General features: G+C 41.7%; 1 protein-coding gene across 37 annotated transcripts in view; it reads left to right on the top strand.

The window, feature by feature from the left end:
* The window catches only part of GPHN (gephyrin), a 435,418-nt gene that overhangs the window by 376,587 nt on the left and 38,853 nt on the right, over positions 1–19,978 (top strand). For 21 of the 37 annotated variants that reach the window (XM_083166733.1, XM_083166721.1, XM_083166724.1 and 18 more), the window contains 6 exons: positions 9,450–9,512; positions 12,860–12,902; positions 17,165–17,302; positions 17,844–17,936; positions 18,083–18,138; positions 19,307–19,426. In XM_083166733.1, coding sequence (XP_083022859.1) covers positions 9,450–9,512; positions 12,860–12,902; positions 17,165–17,302; positions 17,844–17,936; positions 18,083–18,138; positions 19,307–19,426 — 513 coding nt within the window. The remainder of the gene's footprint in view (positions 1–9,449; positions 9,513–12,859; positions 12,903–17,164; positions 17,303–17,843; positions 17,937–18,082; positions 18,139–19,306; positions 19,427–19,978) is intronic. The other 16 variants (XM_083166741.1, XM_083166739.1, XM_083166738.1 and 13 more) reach the window with 1 other exon arrangement.

Raw genomic sequence — 19,978 nt, 5'->3', positions numbered from 1 at the left:
TCCCAAGCACTAGCAACAAACCAAAGAACATCTTTCATGTTAAAGTCTTTGATAAAAGACTGAATAGGCTTTCCTGAATTCACCACATCTAGCATGTGTTTCATGAAAAGTGTGCGATACTTGGCCTTCATAGAGCGCAATATTCCTTGATCTTGTGGTTGGATAAGCGATGTACAGTTTGGTGGTAAGTATGCTGTAAAAACATTATTTTTGCGCAGCAGATCAGCACTAGGGTGAGCTGAACAGTTGTCCAGGAGAAGAAGAATTTTGCAGTCCTCTGCTAGGCCTACAGATGTGCAGTGTGCTCTGGCTTCTGCCACAAAATACTTTGTAAACCACTCTAGCATTAACTCAGTAGTAATCCATCCATTTTTATTTGCGCGATAAATTACAGGATACACTTTAACACCTTTTAAAGCCCTAGGGCATTTACTTTTTCCGATCACTAGTGGCTTACATCGGTGAGTTCCAGCAGCATTGGAGCAGCCTAAGACAGTAACTCTGTCCTTAGATTGTTTAAACCCTGTGGGGGCTTCTTCATCCTCCATTGATAAGGTTTTCCTAGGAGTGCATCTCCAATAAAGTGCAGTTTCATCCGCATTATAAACTTGCTGGGGGGTGAGGTTTTTGTCAGACACAAGCTTTGCAAACTCAACCACATACTCTTCAGCTGCTTCATGGTCTGCAGACCGTTTTTCTCCACACACTTTACGCATCGAAATTCTGTGACGTGTCTTAAACCTATGCAGCCATCCTTCACTGTAATCACACTCATAGTCAAGGTTTAGTGCTTTATGGAACAACTTAGCTTGTTCCTGTACCATGATGCCCGACAAGTCTACACCATCACTCCGACGTTGTCGAAACCATTCCAGCAACACTCGATCATGCTCAGTGCTTTTACCAGTTTTCATAGTTTTGCGAATGCTCATTTGCTTCTTCGATTCACTTTCTGCAAAGAACTGCAATATTTTCTCCCTTTGCTTTTTGATGTCATACACTGTTGAGGAACCAAGATTGTATGTATCACACAGCTTCTTTACTGACACACCACGGTCAAGTTTTTGTAATATCTCAACTTTTGCCTGCACCGATATAGACTTGTGTTTACGCTTTATACCTGTACCACGACTGTTCTTGGAAGGCCTAGCAGCATTACTGTCACTTGAACTGTCTGGGGATGCCATAACAGCCCCACTGCTGCCTGCTGTGTCACCTGCAGTGTGCTTGGAAGCTGTACCCAGTGGCACTTGCTCATGCTGTGTGTTCCGCCCATGTGCGGTACTTGCTGGGACCTTGGCCGCCATATGACCCCCACTGCTGCCTGCTGTGTCACCTGCAGTGTGCTTGGAAGCTGTAACCAGTGGCACTTGAACATGCTTTCTCTTCTGCCCATGTGCGGTACTTGCTGGGACCTTGGCCGCCATATGACCCCCACTGCTGCCTGCTGTGTCACCTGCAGTGTGCTTGGAAGCTGTACCCAGTGGCACTTGAACATGCTTTCTCTTCTGCCCATGTGCGGTACTTGCTGGGACCTTGGCCGCCATATGACCCCCACTGCTGCCTGCTGTGTCACCTGCAGTGTGCTTGGAAGCTGTAACCAGTGGCACTTGAACATGCTTTCTCTTCTGCCCATGTGCGGTACTTGCTGGGACCTTGGCCGCCATATGACCCCCACTGCTGCCTGCTGTGTCACCTGCAGTGTGCTTGGAAGCTGTAACCAGTGGCACTTGAACATGCTTTCTCTTCTGCCCATGTGCGGTACTTGCTGGGACCTTGGCCGCCATATGACCCCCACTGCTGCCTGCTGTGTCACCTGCAGTGTGCTTGGAAGCTGTACCCAGTGGCACTTGAACATGCTTTCTCTTCCGCCCATGTGCGGTACTTGCCTGGGCCTTGGACGACATATCACCCCCACTGCTGCCTGCTGTGTCACCTACAGTGTGCTTGGAAGCTGTACCCAGTGGCACTTGCTCATGCTGTGTGTTCCGCCCATGTGCGGTACTTGCCTGGGCCTTGGACGACATATCACCCCCACTGCTGCCTGCTGTGTCACCTACAGTGTGCTTGGAAGCTGTACCCAGTGGCACTTGAACATGCTTTCTCTTCCGCCCATGTGCGGTACTTGCTGGGACCTTGGCCGCCATATCACCCCCACTGCTGCCTGCTGTGTCACCTGCAGTGTGCTTGGAAGCTGTAACCAGTGACACTTGAACATGCTTTCTCTTCCGCCCATGTGCGGTACTTGCCGGGACCTTGGACGACATATCGCCCCCACTGCTGCCCGCTGTGTCACCTGCAGAGTTATTGGAAGCTGTATCCAGTGGAACTTGCTCATGATGTGTGTTCCGCCAATGTGCGGTACTTGCCGGGACCTTGGGCGACATATCACCCCCACTGCTGCACGCTGTGTCACTTGATTTCACCTCAGACGCCATGATGCTTTCTGTGTCACCTGCAGTGTCCGCAGAAGCTAACTTGCGCCTATTGCGTGTTACGCCCATGCGCAGAAAGTGTTCCGGATTAAAAGAGTTTAATGGACCTCTTTTAATCCGGACAATTTTGCTCTGTCCGGATTAAAAGAGTTTAACGGACCTCTTTTAATCCGGACAAAGCAAACTTGTCCGGATTAAAAGAGGTCAGTTAAACTCTTTTAATCCGGACAGAGCAAAATTGTCCGGATTAAAAGAGGTTCCGGATCAACGGTTGCCGGAAAATCGGTGGTGTACCTGTACTATGTACATCTATATTGCAGTGTAAAAATAAAGCAGCCAGTATTTTCCCTGCACAGAAACAAAATAACGCACTCAAATCTAACTCTGCACATGTTACATCTGCCCCACCTGCAGTGCACAGGGTTTTGTCCATTAGAGAGAGAATTTGCTTTTGCAAATGAACCAGAATCAGGCAGACACAAGCACTGCTATATTACCAATGATGCAAAGCCTGTCAGTAGAGGACTTCGTGTCTGCTTGTGTGTCCCCGCCAACTGCATTACATGCCAAAATCCCATTCGATTCTTCCATATCTGAAATGTAGATTTAGATTTTTCAATATTTGCATACCATAATGAGATATCTTGGGGATGAGACCCAAGTATAAACATGAAATGTATTCATGGTTCATATACATATACCTTGTGAACATAGCTTAAAGGTCATTTTTAACAATATGTTTGATCATTTTGTGCATGAAATAAAGCATGTGTACAATGAACCCATCAGAAAACAAAGGTGTCACTATCTCAATCATGCCAATAAAATTTGAAAGTTGGGTGATTAAGCCTGTATCTGTGAATAATGCAAGATGCCTTTCTTTTCTGTTAGATCAAAATGCATTTTACATTTACAGTATAGCTGATTATTATGAGATCATATTTTATTTTGACTTTAGAAATCAAATAACTTAAGCCTGATTTTATGCATCCTTGTGAAAACTGGTGAATTGAGTGATAACTCGCTATAAATACATGTTCAACTGAAATGTTATAGGGTATCTTCTCTCTTTTTTCTTATTTTTTTGTCAGCCTCTCTCTGATATTGTGATAATGGCGTGATATTTCTGATCAATGTGGTTAATGCCGGTTTTCACTCTGGGGTAGATGTATGAAGCAGTGATAAGGGAGGAGAAGTGATAAAGTGCCTGGTACTTTTTCACCAACCAATCAGCTCTTAACTCTACCTTTTTAAACCCAGCCGGTAACTTGAGTCAGGAGCCGATTGGCCGGTGATAAAGTACCAGGCACTTTATAACTTCTCTTCCCTTATCACTGCTTCATACCTCTACCCCTGGGGTACAAGTGTCATTAGCTGCGAGGTTCTGCTTGCACGCATTGTATTAGTGCATGTTGGATCCTTGTGGAGAATGAAGACTGTATTAATGATCATTATCCAGTGGCTCATGTAGAGCTGACTTTTACAGCAAATGTACGTAATGTATGCAAGTGTATTATAGCTGCTTGCAGGTAAGTGTGTCAGTACCCATACATTTATAGCATTACTGGTGTATTTCAGAGTTGGCATGAGCTTTTACACATTTCATGTTTTTATTTTTATTGTTTCATTTAGTCTAAGAAGTTACTTTATTTCCATGATGATGTCCAGCAGTTTGATCTAGGGCAGTCAGTCTGAAGCGTTAGCTGCTGTTGTTTCCCAGCATATACAACAGCAAGATAATGTATTGCAGTTGTTAATCAATAACCAGAGAGACCAGAGAGAGCACACTGAAATCAATGTGGTACTGCATATTCATCATGTACATGCACATATTGCTGGGCCACGTATTTAAAGCTCTACCAGCCATGTAAACTATTTCATTAAGATAAAACCCCTCTCAAAGTCGTACCAGCTGCTACCTGTATACGTCGCTTCCTATCCACACATACCCTGGGTCTAAAGGGCCCTGCACAAGGGGAGAAGCTGATGCGCTCTGAGTGAGGCTAGATCACTCGGGACGCTCCAGAAAGATCGCTCAGCACACAGCAATGCACAACGATGTGAGTCCTGAGCGATCTGTCAGGGCCAGTGTTCTCCGGTGAGAACACTGGCCCTGACACTTGCAATTATAGACTTATCCAGCAGGCCGGATATTAATCACCAGGCGATAGCAACTGGCAGGGCCTCCCATTGCTATGGCCCCTACACATGGAACAATATAAGCAGGGACAGTACAGTTATCACACAGGTAAATGATACAGAATTAAGAATGGTTGATAACCAAGTGTGCAGCACATGTGTTTTATTTCCCAGCTTCATGAACGCTTTTGCCTATTTGTATTGCAGCTAGAAAAGTGCAGTTGCAATGCTCTTTGTGATGTAATTAAGTGCTGTTAGAAGTTTTTTTTATTTTGGACATTATGCTTTGTTATATATATAAAAAAAACAGCCAGATTAGTTAAAGTGCTTACGTGATGTTCTCACCGTATTACCCAATAAAAGGGTTACCCCACCTTTTGGGTGCTTAGATTCATAACTTTTACATTTATACCATCCATGTGATGTGTGGTTGCTATGTGTGGTAGCAAACACAATGACGGACTGTGTATATCATTTTAGTACTTAATACTCATTTATAATGTTTCCTAATAAGTTCTAAACCTCCTTGGCTTACACTCTGAGACAATGCTGGTTTTGGCCAAATTGTTATACAAATTGACCTGTAGTATGATGATGTAGAATTATTGCTCTGGTCCCATTCTAGTTTCCTGCTGCCTTAAGAGTCTTCCCCCTTTGTTCACATAAACATTAGTATTTATGAATTCAATACCAGGATATATATATACAGGATATATATATAGCACTTACCCTCCTCATGTAGTGAGAAGGATTCAAACCGGCATGCAGCGCTTGAAGAAAAAGTTTTTTATTCCTTAAGATGGTGCAGAGTGAACAAGTGGGCAGCAGCTGTACCCAACAGCTGTTTCAACTGGACTTAGCCAGTTCTCATCAGGGGCTACGTCCAGTTGAAACACCGTCTTATGGAATTAAAAACGTTTTCTTCAAGCGCTGAGTGCCGGTTTGGATCCTTCTCACTACATGAGGGGGGGGGGGTAAGTGTTTTATATTAACCCTTTATGAACCAGGCACCAGCTCTATATCTGTGGAGTGCCGCCCTGTTACCCCAACATATATATATATATATATATATATATATATGTTTGTGCTTTTAATTAAATAATAAATAACTGTATATATTTTCTTCCTTGTTCAAAATGTTCTGCCTGATTGTAGGCACTACACAGTCTGCCTTTTTCACAAAAGCCTTGTCAGTAAGGTCAAGGAGACTTGTTTTCATGGTAAACAAATTACATGATTTGTTCCAATACAAAGAATTTGAAACCCCCTACAAATAGCTGTTGATTCTTGTGACCGTGACTAAAGGAACCTTCAAGCTTTCATTTAGATCTGTCACACAAGCTCTTTAACTCATGTGACATGCATTGGGCAGAACAAATTGTCATACTACTTTCTGCAATAAAACAGATGAAGAGGAACAATGAATTCTAGATCAATCTAACAAGCCATGGGAGTTGTTTAATAAAATGGTGCAATAAGCACAAATGACTGGTAACCCAAACCAACCAATCAGATGTATGCATACCTCCCAACAGTAAGTCCCGATTGTCAGGGCCTGTCCCGCTGTCCCACCCGCGGGCGGCAGTGTCCCGCGGTGTGGGGCGGCTGTTGGGAGTCCCCCCGTCAGATGCTAAGCAGCGGGGAATAAACGCTGTGCGCATGCGCACAGCGTCTATTCCCGCAGCCAGGGGGCTGGGGGCATGGCTAGAGGCTCACAGAGCCTCTGGGTCATGCCCCCATAGCGGCAAAATGGGGGCGTGGCCTCGCGGGGGAGCCGCGAGTATAGGCCACGCCCCCAAATTAGGCCACACACCCCCGAAAATTTTGGCACGTCTGCGACGCGCAGCAGCAGCGTCCCGACTGCAGACCGCCCAAAGTTGGGAGGTATGTGTATGTGCTAAAATGAATGTGCTAAACATTATTATTTTTATTAACAGGTTCTTACATAGCGCACACATATTCCGAAGTGCTTTAAAGAGAATAGTTATGAGCAAAAACACATAACGAATTACAGCACAAGACAATTTAGGACAAGTACATGGTTAATATGGATAGTTACATCAGGGGACAGGACACTGAAGCAATTATCAGGGTGGCAGAGGTTTATATATTCTAAGAAAGGCACATGAGAAGAGAGGGCCCTGCTCGTGAGAGCTTACAGTCTAAAGGGGAGGGTTAGACAGACAGGGGTGACACAGAAGGGAAAGAAGTGAGCATAAACAGGTTAGGATGAGAGATGGTCAGGTTTTATGCAGGAGGGTTGGAAGAACATGAATACAATCTTAATCCTGGTGCTATATCCTGGTGCTAATTACTCCATTTTGCAAATAAGATGCTAATTAGTAAAAAAAAGTCACAAAAAGACACCCAGCACTGCCGAGTTGTGCCATGGCATGGCTCGACTAGAAGGGATGTTTAATGCAGAAGGAGGCTAGATGTACATGGACACATCTGTAGTCTGTTTTACCTAGAACGTATTTTTCTGTTTTGGAGATGCATCTGCTAACGACACATGAAATGACGCAGTGTAGATTTTTTTCTACTATCTGGTTTTGATCTATATGGATTTTTTTTTTTCACTCCATTCGAAATATTAGATTTGCCAGCACCTAGCATATAGTATATTTTATTATTATTCTTAAATGTTGAGGTAAAACTCAGAGATCCATCCACCTATTTGTGGACTTTGATCCATTGCTTCAGTTAGTAATACAACTCTCGTACCCTTTTTAATATTACAGATTGTGCTGTCCATAACAGATCAATTATTATGTCTCAAAGGACCAGATATGGGAGAAGATGGGACAGTTACTCACACCTAGCGGGCCTGATGCAGATGTAGCTGAAAACCAGGCGTACGGTGCACCCTCTCTGAGTGCAGGGACATAAATGCGTATATTTGCACATATGCGTAGTTGCACGGATATTAAATGTGCCTATATTTAACCTTAGTGCATGCTGGGACCAGCCTATTCTAGGTTCTGAGGATATGCCAGGCATATTTGTGCATAACAAATAGGTACTGTTATGCGCTTCTATCCAAAGGGTTCTGAGTTGCCCAGATATAGTCCAAAAAAGTCTTAAAATATCATTCTTCTTCCAAAACAACCCGGTGTGACAGGTGGTTGCTGAATGCTCTCCTTAGAAACGTTGTTGTGTCGTCTCGGGGGATTTTGATACTAAAAAAGAATGAAAAACCGCTCTCTCTAGTGTAATTACACTATTAGGACTATTACACTAGAGAGCACTATTTCTTTATTCTATTTTAATATATGCGCATAAGTTCAACTCTGTATAGCCTGCAGCTGAAATAGCGTGGCTTCACTGTACTTTGCCAACGTGGGCTGCTCTCATTAAAGTCTAATGAAGCATTTTCAGTGAGTATGACTCTGCATCACCAATACTCAGGTCTGGAGCAAGCACAGTGCGAAAAGAAGCATGATATGCTTAACACACTCTGACATTCAGCTTTGAAACAGGTTCACTATGGGTTTGATTCCGAGTCTGACACGTCCAGCCGCTTTTCAGATCAGCTGTGGTAGCCTACTTACTTGTGGAAATGCACAAATCCATTCTTGTCGTGGAAGCCATTTGCGCAGTTGTAACTAAAAAATATTGGTATCTGGAACTGCACCCACTTCATATCTTAAACAGGCTTTCATCGCTGTGCTCACGCTATGCGTAAAAAGGTCAGCGTAGATTTCCATGACACTCCCACAGGGTCACCATCCAGAAAAGTCCATGGGCAAGACAACTCTTTATTGCTTTAGCGTGGGCACAGTATGCAGATATCCACAAGATCATCTGCATTTCCACTTACATACGGCTCACAAACAGGCTCTGTCACTGTAGCGACTGTCTAAAACATCACCAGTGAAATTCAGTGGATTGTGCGAAGCCGAGTAGATGCTCCCTATTTTGGTTTTCACCTATATGTAGATAAATTTGTTTCATATTGAATTGAGCAATTTAGAGGTAGAATCATTCCATTAAATGCAGCACTATCTCCTCCCATCATTTTCCCTTTGAGACACAATGTTTTAGGATATCACCCACCTCCCACTGACATCCAAAGGCAGCTTCCCAATGAGTCTTTGTTTCAAAACAACAGACGCTAAGCGGCAATACCTACAGTGGTGACTCATTTAAGCATAACAATATATGTTTATTTTAAGATGCAGACACTTAAAAAAGATGCAAGGTTTCAAGAATGAAAGCTACAGTGAGCCAGTAATCAACAATGCAATACATATTAATCCATTTCAGAGTTTTGTATGGTAGAATTAGATTTGGGTGACATAAAAGTGCTATACACTGTTTTTTTTTTTTTTTTTTTTTTTTAAATGTGTGATTGGTAATGTCTTTGAACAATATTTTGCCTAATTGAAAGGTGTAAAGCAATGTAAAATTGAAAAATGAATTGGAGCTACAAAGGGTGTTCAAAGTGTTAATGTCTAATGTTATACAATGACATGCTGTGTCTTAGATTTGCAACAGACAGCATGCTATTTTTCTGCAGAGAGCTAGATTTTTTTTATATTGTTTTTTTTTATTTGAATTGTCCCTTTTCATTTTATTTTTTGTTTCCTTTTTTTTTGGCTATGTTGTAACACCACAAAAAAAAATAATAAAAGAAATCATGCTTCATCGGCAGCATTAATTCTAGTGCCACAATACTCTATCAAGAATATTTATTTTATTCCAGCTCATGGCAATATGACGGCCGCATCCAAAAACTAAATCTGCTTAAAGATTGACCTTTGAAACGAAACCCAGGACTGTTACTAAACTGTGACCCAACGTGTCTGCGACTTGATTCAACAATCTCAAGTGTCTCTGTTCATTTTCAATCTTTTGTTTTTGTCCATGCAATAGCTCCACTATAAATTGGAAGGGCTTAAAGATGAACTCAGGAGGAGTAGAGGCTGCGAAACAAGAGTAACTATTACTGATCAAAGGAGCTGCTTCCATTCGCAAAAAAGATGCTTTGCGCTATGAGTTTGAGCTCCTTATACTTCGTGAAGATTCCTGACTTTCATTTTACTTCCTTAGCGCTGTCTTTCCACTAACATTTTTCTCTTATTAGCTTCTCTCTTGTGTCCTTTGGATATCTGTTTTTTTCCACACTAGTTCTTTACTAGTCTACTTGTTTATTTTTAGGACTCTTTTGTGTTGTTCTAGTTTCATTTCACAATTCTTAGCTCGTTAATTTAAAGCACTTTCTACTCACTCGTTTTGTTCTCCATGTGTTATCTGTCAGATCATAAGTGTCCATAGTCTGTAGGAGGTGTTATTTTGTAGGTACAGTTTTTTGCATAGCTCATTATTCTGCACCATCATTACTTCATTTCTTCTGCCATCATCCGTCCAGAGTTTTGGTTCAGGCTTTGTTTCTTGAATTTAAATTAAAAAAAAAAAAGTTTGTCAACTTTCCTGAACAATACTTTATTGATATTTAAAGATATGAGCAAGATACACATGAAGCAATTCCTTCTAATAAAGAATAAATGTTATATACTGTTCTTAAAACTGTAACTATGTATTTTGTATTTAACTATTGCACTTTTCCTCCTATTTGGAACATTGAGGACTCTTATATGCAGCCATTATTTTGGTTCTTTGCCACTATAAAATAACAATGGAGAGTCAGTTGTGAAAAGGACAAATCCCAAATAGCAATGGATATTGGAAGCCCGCCTTTAAATTATATCTGGGCTTCCATACCAGTCGGGGATGGCTGCCACCCAGTGCCACTTTTGGTCAATTTGGCTCCCAGGTTGAATACTTAAAAATGCCCTCTCTCTTCCTTCATGGACATGATAAAATTTCAATATATGTGTGCGCATTTAAAAAGGGGTGTGGCATAGCTGCAATGGATGGGGCCTTGCAAGAAAAGACTACCTTACACTTGCACAATAGTACCCCATACAGTAATGCTCATTGCACCATATAATTCCCCAGTCATTCCCCTTGCACCATAGTATGTCCCACACAGTAATGCCCCTTGCACCATAGTATGTCCCACACAGTCATGCCCCTTGCACCATAGTATGTCCCACACAGTCATGCCCCTTGCACCATATTTATGTCCCACACAGTGATGTTTCTTGCAACATATTATGCTCCAAACAGTAATACACCTTGCACAATATTATTCCCAGACAGTAATGCCCTATGCCCTGACACCATATTATGTCCCTAAAGTAATGTTTCTGTAATCAAATTATGCCCCACACTGTTATACTGCTTCTTCTATTTATACCAAATTGCCACAGTACCTGCTTGTTGTCAAGGGACTGTTGCTGCCACAGTACCTTTTTGTTGTCAGGGGGCTGCTGCTGCCACAGTACCTGCTCGTTGTCAGGGGGCTGCTGATGCCACAGTTCTTGCCCATTTTCAGGGGGCTGCTGCTGCCACTGTACCTGGTCGTTGTCAGGGGGCTGCTGATGCCACAGTTCTTGCTTATTTTCAGGGGGCTGGTGCTGTCCGGTCCTCCCAAAATGGCCATCGCATCCTCTAACATACTTGTCTAGTGTAAACGGTCTCCACTGAGGCAGCAGCCATTAGTTTTCCATACAGAATACCGTGTGCAGCTCTTGTAGTGGCCACAGGTGCCCCTTGTGTTTGCATCAGAAATAATTGCCCTAGAAACGCCCGTGCTGCCATCGAACAGCCACCATCTAATGGTAAAAACATTGATGGTGTTAATCCATTGACATTTGATGTCCATCCTGCAATCACAAGCTGCAAGCCCATCAATGATTAGCTGATGGGTATTTCTCAAATGCAACACAAAAAAATGTGCTTACACCCTTTGAGTTCAACATCTCTGTGAGAGAGGTGCAAAATATCTGCTAAAAATGCCACCGTTGCTCACATTGGTTATATAAATTCAACTAAAGAATGTTAAAAAAAAGATTATATTTCCTATATAAGGCAAACGTTACAGGCATTATGATCAATAAAAATGTTTGCTTGGCAATTTTCACATCTATTGTGACAAATTCACTTGGCACTCAAGGGGTTAATTTCCACTATGTTTTTGTCCCCTGCTGAAAATCGAGACATGCATATAACTGCCACTGGTGCTCGGCTAATAATTCTGATTACTGATAGTGCATTTAAGGCCATGTCTTCACTTCACTACACAAGCAGCCATGCTGCTCTCATTTAAAATATTGGAATACTTCAGTACAGGGGCGGATTGTGATGCCGGTAAGCCGGGCTAGTTTCCAGTGGGCACTGTGGCCGTTCTCCTCCTGAGCCAGGCTGATACATACTAAACTTGGTTGCCACAACCGGAACTTCTGCAGACTGTAACTATTACATCTTAAGAAGGGGACATTTCTGTATGCTTGAATTACCTTTGAACATGTTTTTGGTGGCAGGGGTTCTCACTGAGGCCAAATCTAAACTACAGGTACATGTATTACAGTAAATGGCATTATTTTTCAGTAAAAATAATTGCAGTTCAGATTATATTTACCGTCAAACCCTAGCTAGGTTTTGTATCACCAACATTCATACATAGGTCTTATTAACACGTATTCTAAGCCGCTACTCCCTCCCAAAATTTGAAAGACAATTCTGAACCAAAATGTGACATCCCATTAATTAAATGTATCCATTTTGTTTTTCTAATCATTGTTTCTCCAGGAAGGACGATCATAAACCACCATTATCTGCGACATCACTGTCATATGTTCCATTACAGCAAGTAGGCTGTGTTGCTTGGTAGAACTCAACTTGTTGTGTGGATGTACATATATTCAATTTATGGGCTGGCTTCTGTGTAGAAGATGTAACCCACACCATGAGCTGTGCCGTGGCACACGGGTGGGCATAACAATGATTGTCCCACAAAGCCTTTGCCTGTTCACGAACTGTACCACAAATTGCAGGATGGCATTCTGTTGTACAGATGTCCTGCATGTAATGTTATCCAAGGAGGATTCTATGTGATGACTACGCATTAGCAATGTGCACATTTAATCCTCATTTTAATGTGGTATTTTACATAGCATATACAAAATATGACATCTGATTACAATCCATATATTTCCCTAATGTAATGTAATTATTTGCATATGGCTGTTAATTACATGTCAGGTTGTTACTACCTGCTAGGGTAATAGTAACATTTAGGAGCCTGCCCATGAATTGCCTCCCATGCTAGTAGGCTTGCAGCGCATTGGTGGACAATGTGTTACAAGTCACTATGGCATTACTACACGAGTGCTTATTGGCTGCTGCTGTTGCTGATACATCTCTTGTTCTCTTTGCAGGTCCAATCCAGATGTAGCAGCAAGGAAAACATCCTCAGAGCTAGTAAGTACCGTACATGCTGATGACCAATGACGTGCTCCACTTATTTAAACAAATTATGTGTACTTTTCCGGATTATTAATGCATTTAAAAAGTCATGACACAAATTATTGAGCCCGTTTCTTAATTCGAAATGGACACTGTATTGGTAAAAACAAAAGCAACTTTTCTTCACACATGACACAGAAAAGAGAACTTAAAGAATGCCTCCCATTAACACTAAAGTATAAATCCTGATCTCTAAGCTTAGGTGCAAATGACAAATCCTTACAGGGTGGAAAATGGCTCCACACAACCATTACACAGAGGGAGACACACATGCAAAACCCATACATTCTCTTACTGTTTTTAAATAACTGAACATGGCTGCCTCCTTGTGTACTAAACCTTTGCCATTTGGCACAAATGTAAGTACACAAATTACACTCTGCTACCTAAAAATATTTTTCACTGCTCTGCATCTTGGCCAGTTTGTCCTTTGTAAATAAGACATGGCCATGACACACAGCAAGGAATATATCAGAAAAGGAAAGCATCTGACAGAGGTTAAAGTAAATGAGAAACAAAAGGATGTACCAGCGCTGGCTGTATAATGGATAAAAAGAGTAGAACTGTTTATTTTATGAATGATATTTAATTATACAATAAACAATATATACATTATGACATATGGAATTCCATAATAAAAAAATGAGAATAAAAAAAGGATTAAAAGTTCATATTTGACACATTACCACTGGAAACATGTACATATGGTGAGTGACATGTTGATGAACCAGGTAGCCAACATTGTCCCAATTAGAGGTGGTGAATGTAGGGTGCAAATTCCACAATTGAGGTACAAGGCTGGTGTTTGGTAATCGAAATATTAAACAAGGGCAACACAAATGCTATTTCCTTCACAGCAGGTAATTTATTTTCTGTAAATATCAATTTCAGAATGCCTATACTTAAATTAAAATTGTTCATTTAAATAATACAATAAATCACGCTAAAAATACAAATGGATACGTAGTAAGCAGAAGTACAGTACTAGTTTACTGTAAAAAAAAATGGATGCATATTATAATTTAAAACTATTTAGCTAAAGTTAACTAATAAGTGAGCTACATAAACTGACTGAGTGGTTTTCATGACAGAGTTGTTGCGCAGTCGCAGAGCAGGTAGTAAATCTAGGGCCAGAGAAGATAGGTACAATAAAACTGTATAAAATACAAGAATCCAATAAATCACACTCTCTCGAAAATACAAACTGGAGGTGTCCAGACAAATATGATACAGCATTTTCATCTAGTATATATTAGTCATGATGACATGGACTAATATTTAGTCAACATTTTCTGTTTTAAGAAATTCCTATTTTTATTATTGTTACATTTTAGTCACAGAAAAACCTTTGTCAACAAGTAGCTTCAGCATAAATTTTCGGCGATGAAATTAACACTAGTCTACCGGCCAAAGCATTACCCCCGTGACTGGTCAGCCCTGAGAAAGTGTGCATCCTCCCAATAATACGTCCGTCCGTCTGTCCCTCCCCCGCCTAGAACCCTGGCACAAAAACAAAATTGATAATATTGGGCTCTGCTCCCAGCATGCAGGTGCTTGGAGGACTACCAGTACCTGCATGTGGGCCATTAAAGTGCCCAATGGGACTTGTAGTTCCACAGCAGGACCAATACTAAAATAAAGGCACACACCATCGAAAATAAAAGTTTTATCACACGTACATACTTACCTATGTTCCCACAGAGTCTGTCTGTCTTGTCCAGTAGGGTCCCTTATTGACCTGTGGGGAAAAATTTGTACTCCCCTACTTCCATGGGGTAGATCGGTCCTCTTGGGTCCAAGTAGGTATCCAGGGGTTAAAAAAAAATGAGTAACTCAATCCTGTGGACTGAGGAGGAACATGTCTGTTTACACATGCAGCTCCTCCCCGGTACTAAAGGAGATTCCAACTAAGGTCAAGTTCGAGCTCCGCACCCATAGAAGCCTATGTTATGAAATTAACATGGGCTTCTATGATGATTCCCAGCATAGGAGCCTATTTTATAAGAATAACATGGGCTCCTAGCAAATCAGCCTGACCACAAAGTTAATTGGAGTCTTCTTTGTAGTTTCCTTCAATTAACTTTGCAGTCAGGCTGATTTGGCCCCCTCTGTCTGCTCAGGGTGCTAATGAGTATTCTAGTGTACACACCTGTCTGTCTCCTGCTTGGGGCTATTTTAAATAGTCCCTTACATATAATTTAGTGATTTATTTGATTATCATGATTAATATTAGAAACATTGGGTGAGATTTAATAGGATGAGATTTTCAGAAAGTGAGAGATTTGGTGAGAAATCTCCAGTTTTTTTAAAGCGGCAATCATTTACACTTCAAAATCAAACTGGTTTTGCAGTGTAAATGATTGCCGCTTTAAAAAAACTGGAGATTTCTCACCAAATCTCTCACTTTCTGAATCTCTCATCCTATTAAATCTCACCCATTGTATTGCCTTGAGGTCCTGACAGCAAACCAACTTGAACTGAGCCTCTGAACTGTCCTTATAAGAGGAACTTTACTAACATTCGTACAACTAACCTTACTTTCATATGTAGCAGAAGTTGCAATATAGGTACCATAATTAGATCATCAAAATGGCCTAGAAGGTCAGCCAGAATTGCACCATGTGTACACAGCGGGCGATAGCATTTCGGGGGCCCGCGGCATCACTATCTCCCTGCCAGTGTATTTGGCCGCAGCTGGGAAAGGCAGGATGTAGTTAGCCTTCTTATCTCTGATGGCTAACTACATCTTGATAAGAACTCTGCTTTGTGCAAATCGCCAAGCCGAGTCCCGTATGTACACCCCTTTATAGTTGCCTTTACAGATTACACCAAGCCAAGGATTATTACACTTTTTTAACCACCCGTCTCAGAGATTAATCACTTACACCATAATTTACTGAGTGACCATTGCCAAAAAAATTGTTCTTGTGTTCCAGTTGTTTATTTGAACTTTACATACTAATTTACCAATAAAAATCTATAGCATAATAACCATTTTTTCTGCTGTGAGAATGGATCCTATGTGAAGTGAATTAAAGTTGGGTAAATAATGTGCAGAAAGATTTCTGTGGAGCACAGACTAACTTTCCTTCCCAGTAATGTCTCCCTTTGTGGCAGTAGGGCGGTATAATGCAGAGATGTGCCCCATGACTCACAGGTCAAGTAGCCTCGTTTTTTTGTACCACAGTATATATGGCTAAGCCCCCACCCCATTCACCCCACGCACACGCACACAGTTTGTGCCAAATGTGAATCTGATTTGCCCCACGATTACGACAAAAGCATAATGCGCGAGTACCCTGGATTCTTCCATTGGCTTTGCATATGCATTTCAGATGCTGGCATGGAAAAAAGGCAAAACAGTAAGATGAATTAGCCTTTCCATGTATTCAGTCATGTAGCACTGTGCTTTATCTGCCATTTTATACCAACATGATTGTCACTAAATTAGAAATCCTACGCGCCCAGTAAATACCTGGCTGCAGCTGCAATGCGACATACAGATGTAGCGCCCCGGAAGGGGACGCACGGACATCACCTTACTACTGAGCTCACTTCCGGTCCCTGCCTCCCGATCCCACCTCCTCGCTTAAGCCACAGCCTTGGGGATATGCACAGAGATGGACACTGATCGTGTCTCTCATCCGCCTCTTGTATACACAGACAACATTGGGCCACAGAGCAACCCTATGGTTTACAACTGTATCAGAAGACATAATCACAGACTCAGATGCTCCCCCAAAATATTCTCAGCACCCCTGCATTTTTGTAGCCAACAACTGTTATTTCCTAAACTGCTAACTACCTGTCATTCACTCTGTCAATAATCTGACTTACAATAAGAAATCGCTTAACTGTGCAAACATCAGTATTGCATCCACCTCTGTTAATTGCTACCCATGGCGGAGCAACGAAGTACGGAACCGTGCATCGTATCTGATAGGATGTCATACACTTGATATTTGGGACGATTTCACACGATTTCTTGGTCCAAATTGTGTAGTGTTCTGTATGAGGGGCCTTTAGAATTTAACAGTGTTTAACTATTGGCTTTGTTATTTCTTGTGACAAACTATATATAATAATTCAGGTATTTATTGAATTGCTATACCTCCTTGCTTTAACCATCATGTAATGTAATATTATTGGCAGCCTACAGTACATGACAATGATCATTATGTGTCCTCCGTGCTAATGTTGACTGTGCTTCTCTCCAGGTCACAGTGCTGTCGATATCACTAAGGTAGCAAGAAGACACCGCATGTCTCCGTTCCCACTTACATCCATGGATAAAGCCTTCATTACAGTACTGGAGATGACTCCAGTTCTTGGGACGGAAATAATAAATTACAGAGGTGCATTATCTACTCTACTTCTCTATTGCCTGAGATGCAGACGCATTCCACCTTGCTAATGTAGTAACACTATCCTATAAAAAATAATTTCTTTCTGGTGTTGAACCATTATCTTTTGTAGCTACACAGTATTGGAAGAAGACAAATGTCTTCAGGGGAGATTTTCTTGCTGCTGGATTAGGAATGTGTTATTTTATCGATTCAGTGATAATCTCCTTTTTAACGATTATATCATAACCTATGACACCATAATTGACATGACATGTGAACCCATGGGTAATGACAGGGACTGCCTCTATTTTTACATAAGATTTCCTGATATATCTTTGTGGCTGTGTAGTCTCACAAATAGAGGTTGGGGTTGATGAAATAGCTGTATGGACCGCATTTATATGTCTTCCACTGTAGCCATAAATTAACTAAACTAAGTGTATATTGTAAAAATGAACTGTAATGATACAAGTTAGTTAGAGCATCCGCATGTAAGGAATGTTAACTAGACAGTGCTTGTTTGCTAACAGTACCTCTGTTTTTCTCTCAGATGGAATGGGACGCGTTCTTGCCCAAGAAGTATATGCAAAAGACAATTTGCCACCATTCCCTGCATCCGTAAAGGATGGATATGCAGTAAGAGGTACATTACACTAGCAGAGTCCATATTGACATACAAGTCATTGAACTTTATTGAAAATGAATGCCAAGTTACATAAGATAGCACCTTGTTTTCATCTTGAACTTTCCTTTGTTCATTATTCCTTTTCTTAATAAAAATTTTTGCAGCTGCGGATGGCCCTGGAGATCGTTTCATCATTGGCGAGTCCCAAGCGGGCGAACAGGTAATGTTTCACTGTGCATATTTTAGGTGTGTCTGAGGGAAGATGGGCAAGGTTGTGCCTCTGAATAAAGATAGACGAGGGTGCGCCTCTGAATGAAGATAGGTGAGGGTGCGTCTCTGAATTTCTGTCCCTGAATGATAAGCGAGCGTTCGCTTCTGAATGAAAATAGGCTAGGGTGTGCCTCTGAATGTAGATAGGGGAGGGTGCGCCTCTGAATGAAGATAGGCTAGGGTGCACCTCTGAATGTAGATAGGTGGGGGTGCGCCTCTGAATGAAGATAGGCAAGTTTGTGTCTCTGAATAATGATAAGCGAGCGTGCACCTCTGAATGAAAATAGGCTAGGGTGTGCCTCTGAATGTAGATAGGGGAGGGTGCGCCTCTGAATGAAGATAGGCTAGGGTGCGCCTCTGAATGAAGATAGGCTAGGGTGCACCTCTGAATGTAGATAGGTGGGGGTGCACCTCTGAATGAAGATAGGCAAGTTTGTGTCTGAATAATGATAAGTAAGCGTGCACCTCTGAATGAAAATAGGCTAGGGTGCACCTTTGAATGTAGATAGGTGGGGGTGCACCTCTGAATGAAGATAGGCAAGTTTGTGTCTCTGAATCATGATAAGCGAGTGTACACCTCTGAATGAAGATAGGCTAGGGTGCTCCTCTGAATGTAGATAGGTGGGGGGTGCACCTCTGAATGAAGATAGGCAAGTTTGTGTCTCTGAATAATGATAAGCGAGCGTGCACCTATGAATCAAAATAGGCTATGGTGTGCCTCTGAATATAGATAGGGGAGGGTGAGCCTTTGAATGAAGTTAGGCAAAGGTGCACCTCTGAATGAAAATAGGCAAGGGTGCGCCTCTGAATGAAGATAGGTGGGGGTGCGCCTCTGAATGAAGATAGGCGAGGGTTTGCATGTAAGCAAGCGTGCATATAAGAATAAAGTGTTGTAATATTTATTTTCAAAAGACCGCATGTGAGTTACTAGCTTCAGATAAAGATTAACTAATATGACTACAGTGGGTGTTGGATTAAGACTGCTGCTCTAATGTTAAAACTTGGGTCAGGTTAAAAATAAACTGGTGTCAACTGTGAAACAGCAACATATTTAGACATAATTATGTCACACAAACTTATTAGTACATTTTTTTTGTTTTGTTTTTATATCACTTTAGCCAACTCAAACAGTGATGCCAGGCCAAGTGATGAGAGTGACAACTGGTGCTCCAATTCCCTGTGGTGCTGATGCCGTAGTACAAGTGGAAGACACTGAACTGATTAGGGAGTCGGATGACGTGAGTAACTACAGTATGCTCCTGTATCAGATATTCCACCCTTTTTCAGGGCAGGATTAACAATGGGCCTGATGGAGCTGTAGCTCCAGGTCCACTCTTTATGCCCATTTTGTAGTTGAGGACTGGGGCTTTCCAACAAGCCCGGCCCCGTGTCGGTAGCTCCCCGGGATCTGAAGATACAGCCAGGCAAAGCTGGAACGTTTCCCAATAGGATAATATGGGACCCGCTAATTCCGACCCCCACCCGGTAGCAACAGCTGCCAGTTCCCCCTCCGGCATTACAGAAGCTCAATGTTGATCTCAGTCGAACCCAAATCACTGGGCTTTCAATCTGATACCAGGCTGGTCCATATGGGTTAATTGGTTTTTAGAGATATTGTAGGTCAACCGATTTTTTTTTTTTCATTTCTGAAATGTAATTTCATGGCTATTCATGTTGTTTAAGGGCAAATTTCTCTGGAACCAAATGGCCCAGTTTGACCAAAATCATTCGAAGCCCACTTAAAAGTTCTTTAATATGATACTGTTCTCATGTAAATGGGTCAGTTAGTT

Source organism: Crinia signifera, chromosome 12 (genome assembly GCF_055691185.1).
Source record: "Crinia signifera chromosome 12, ASM5569118v1, whole genome shotgun sequence".
Classification (NCBI taxonomy): domain Eukaryota; kingdom Metazoa; phylum Chordata; class Amphibia; order Anura; family Myobatrachidae; genus Crinia; species Crinia signifera.
This window is presented reverse-complemented; position numbering and strand designations above follow the sequence as displayed.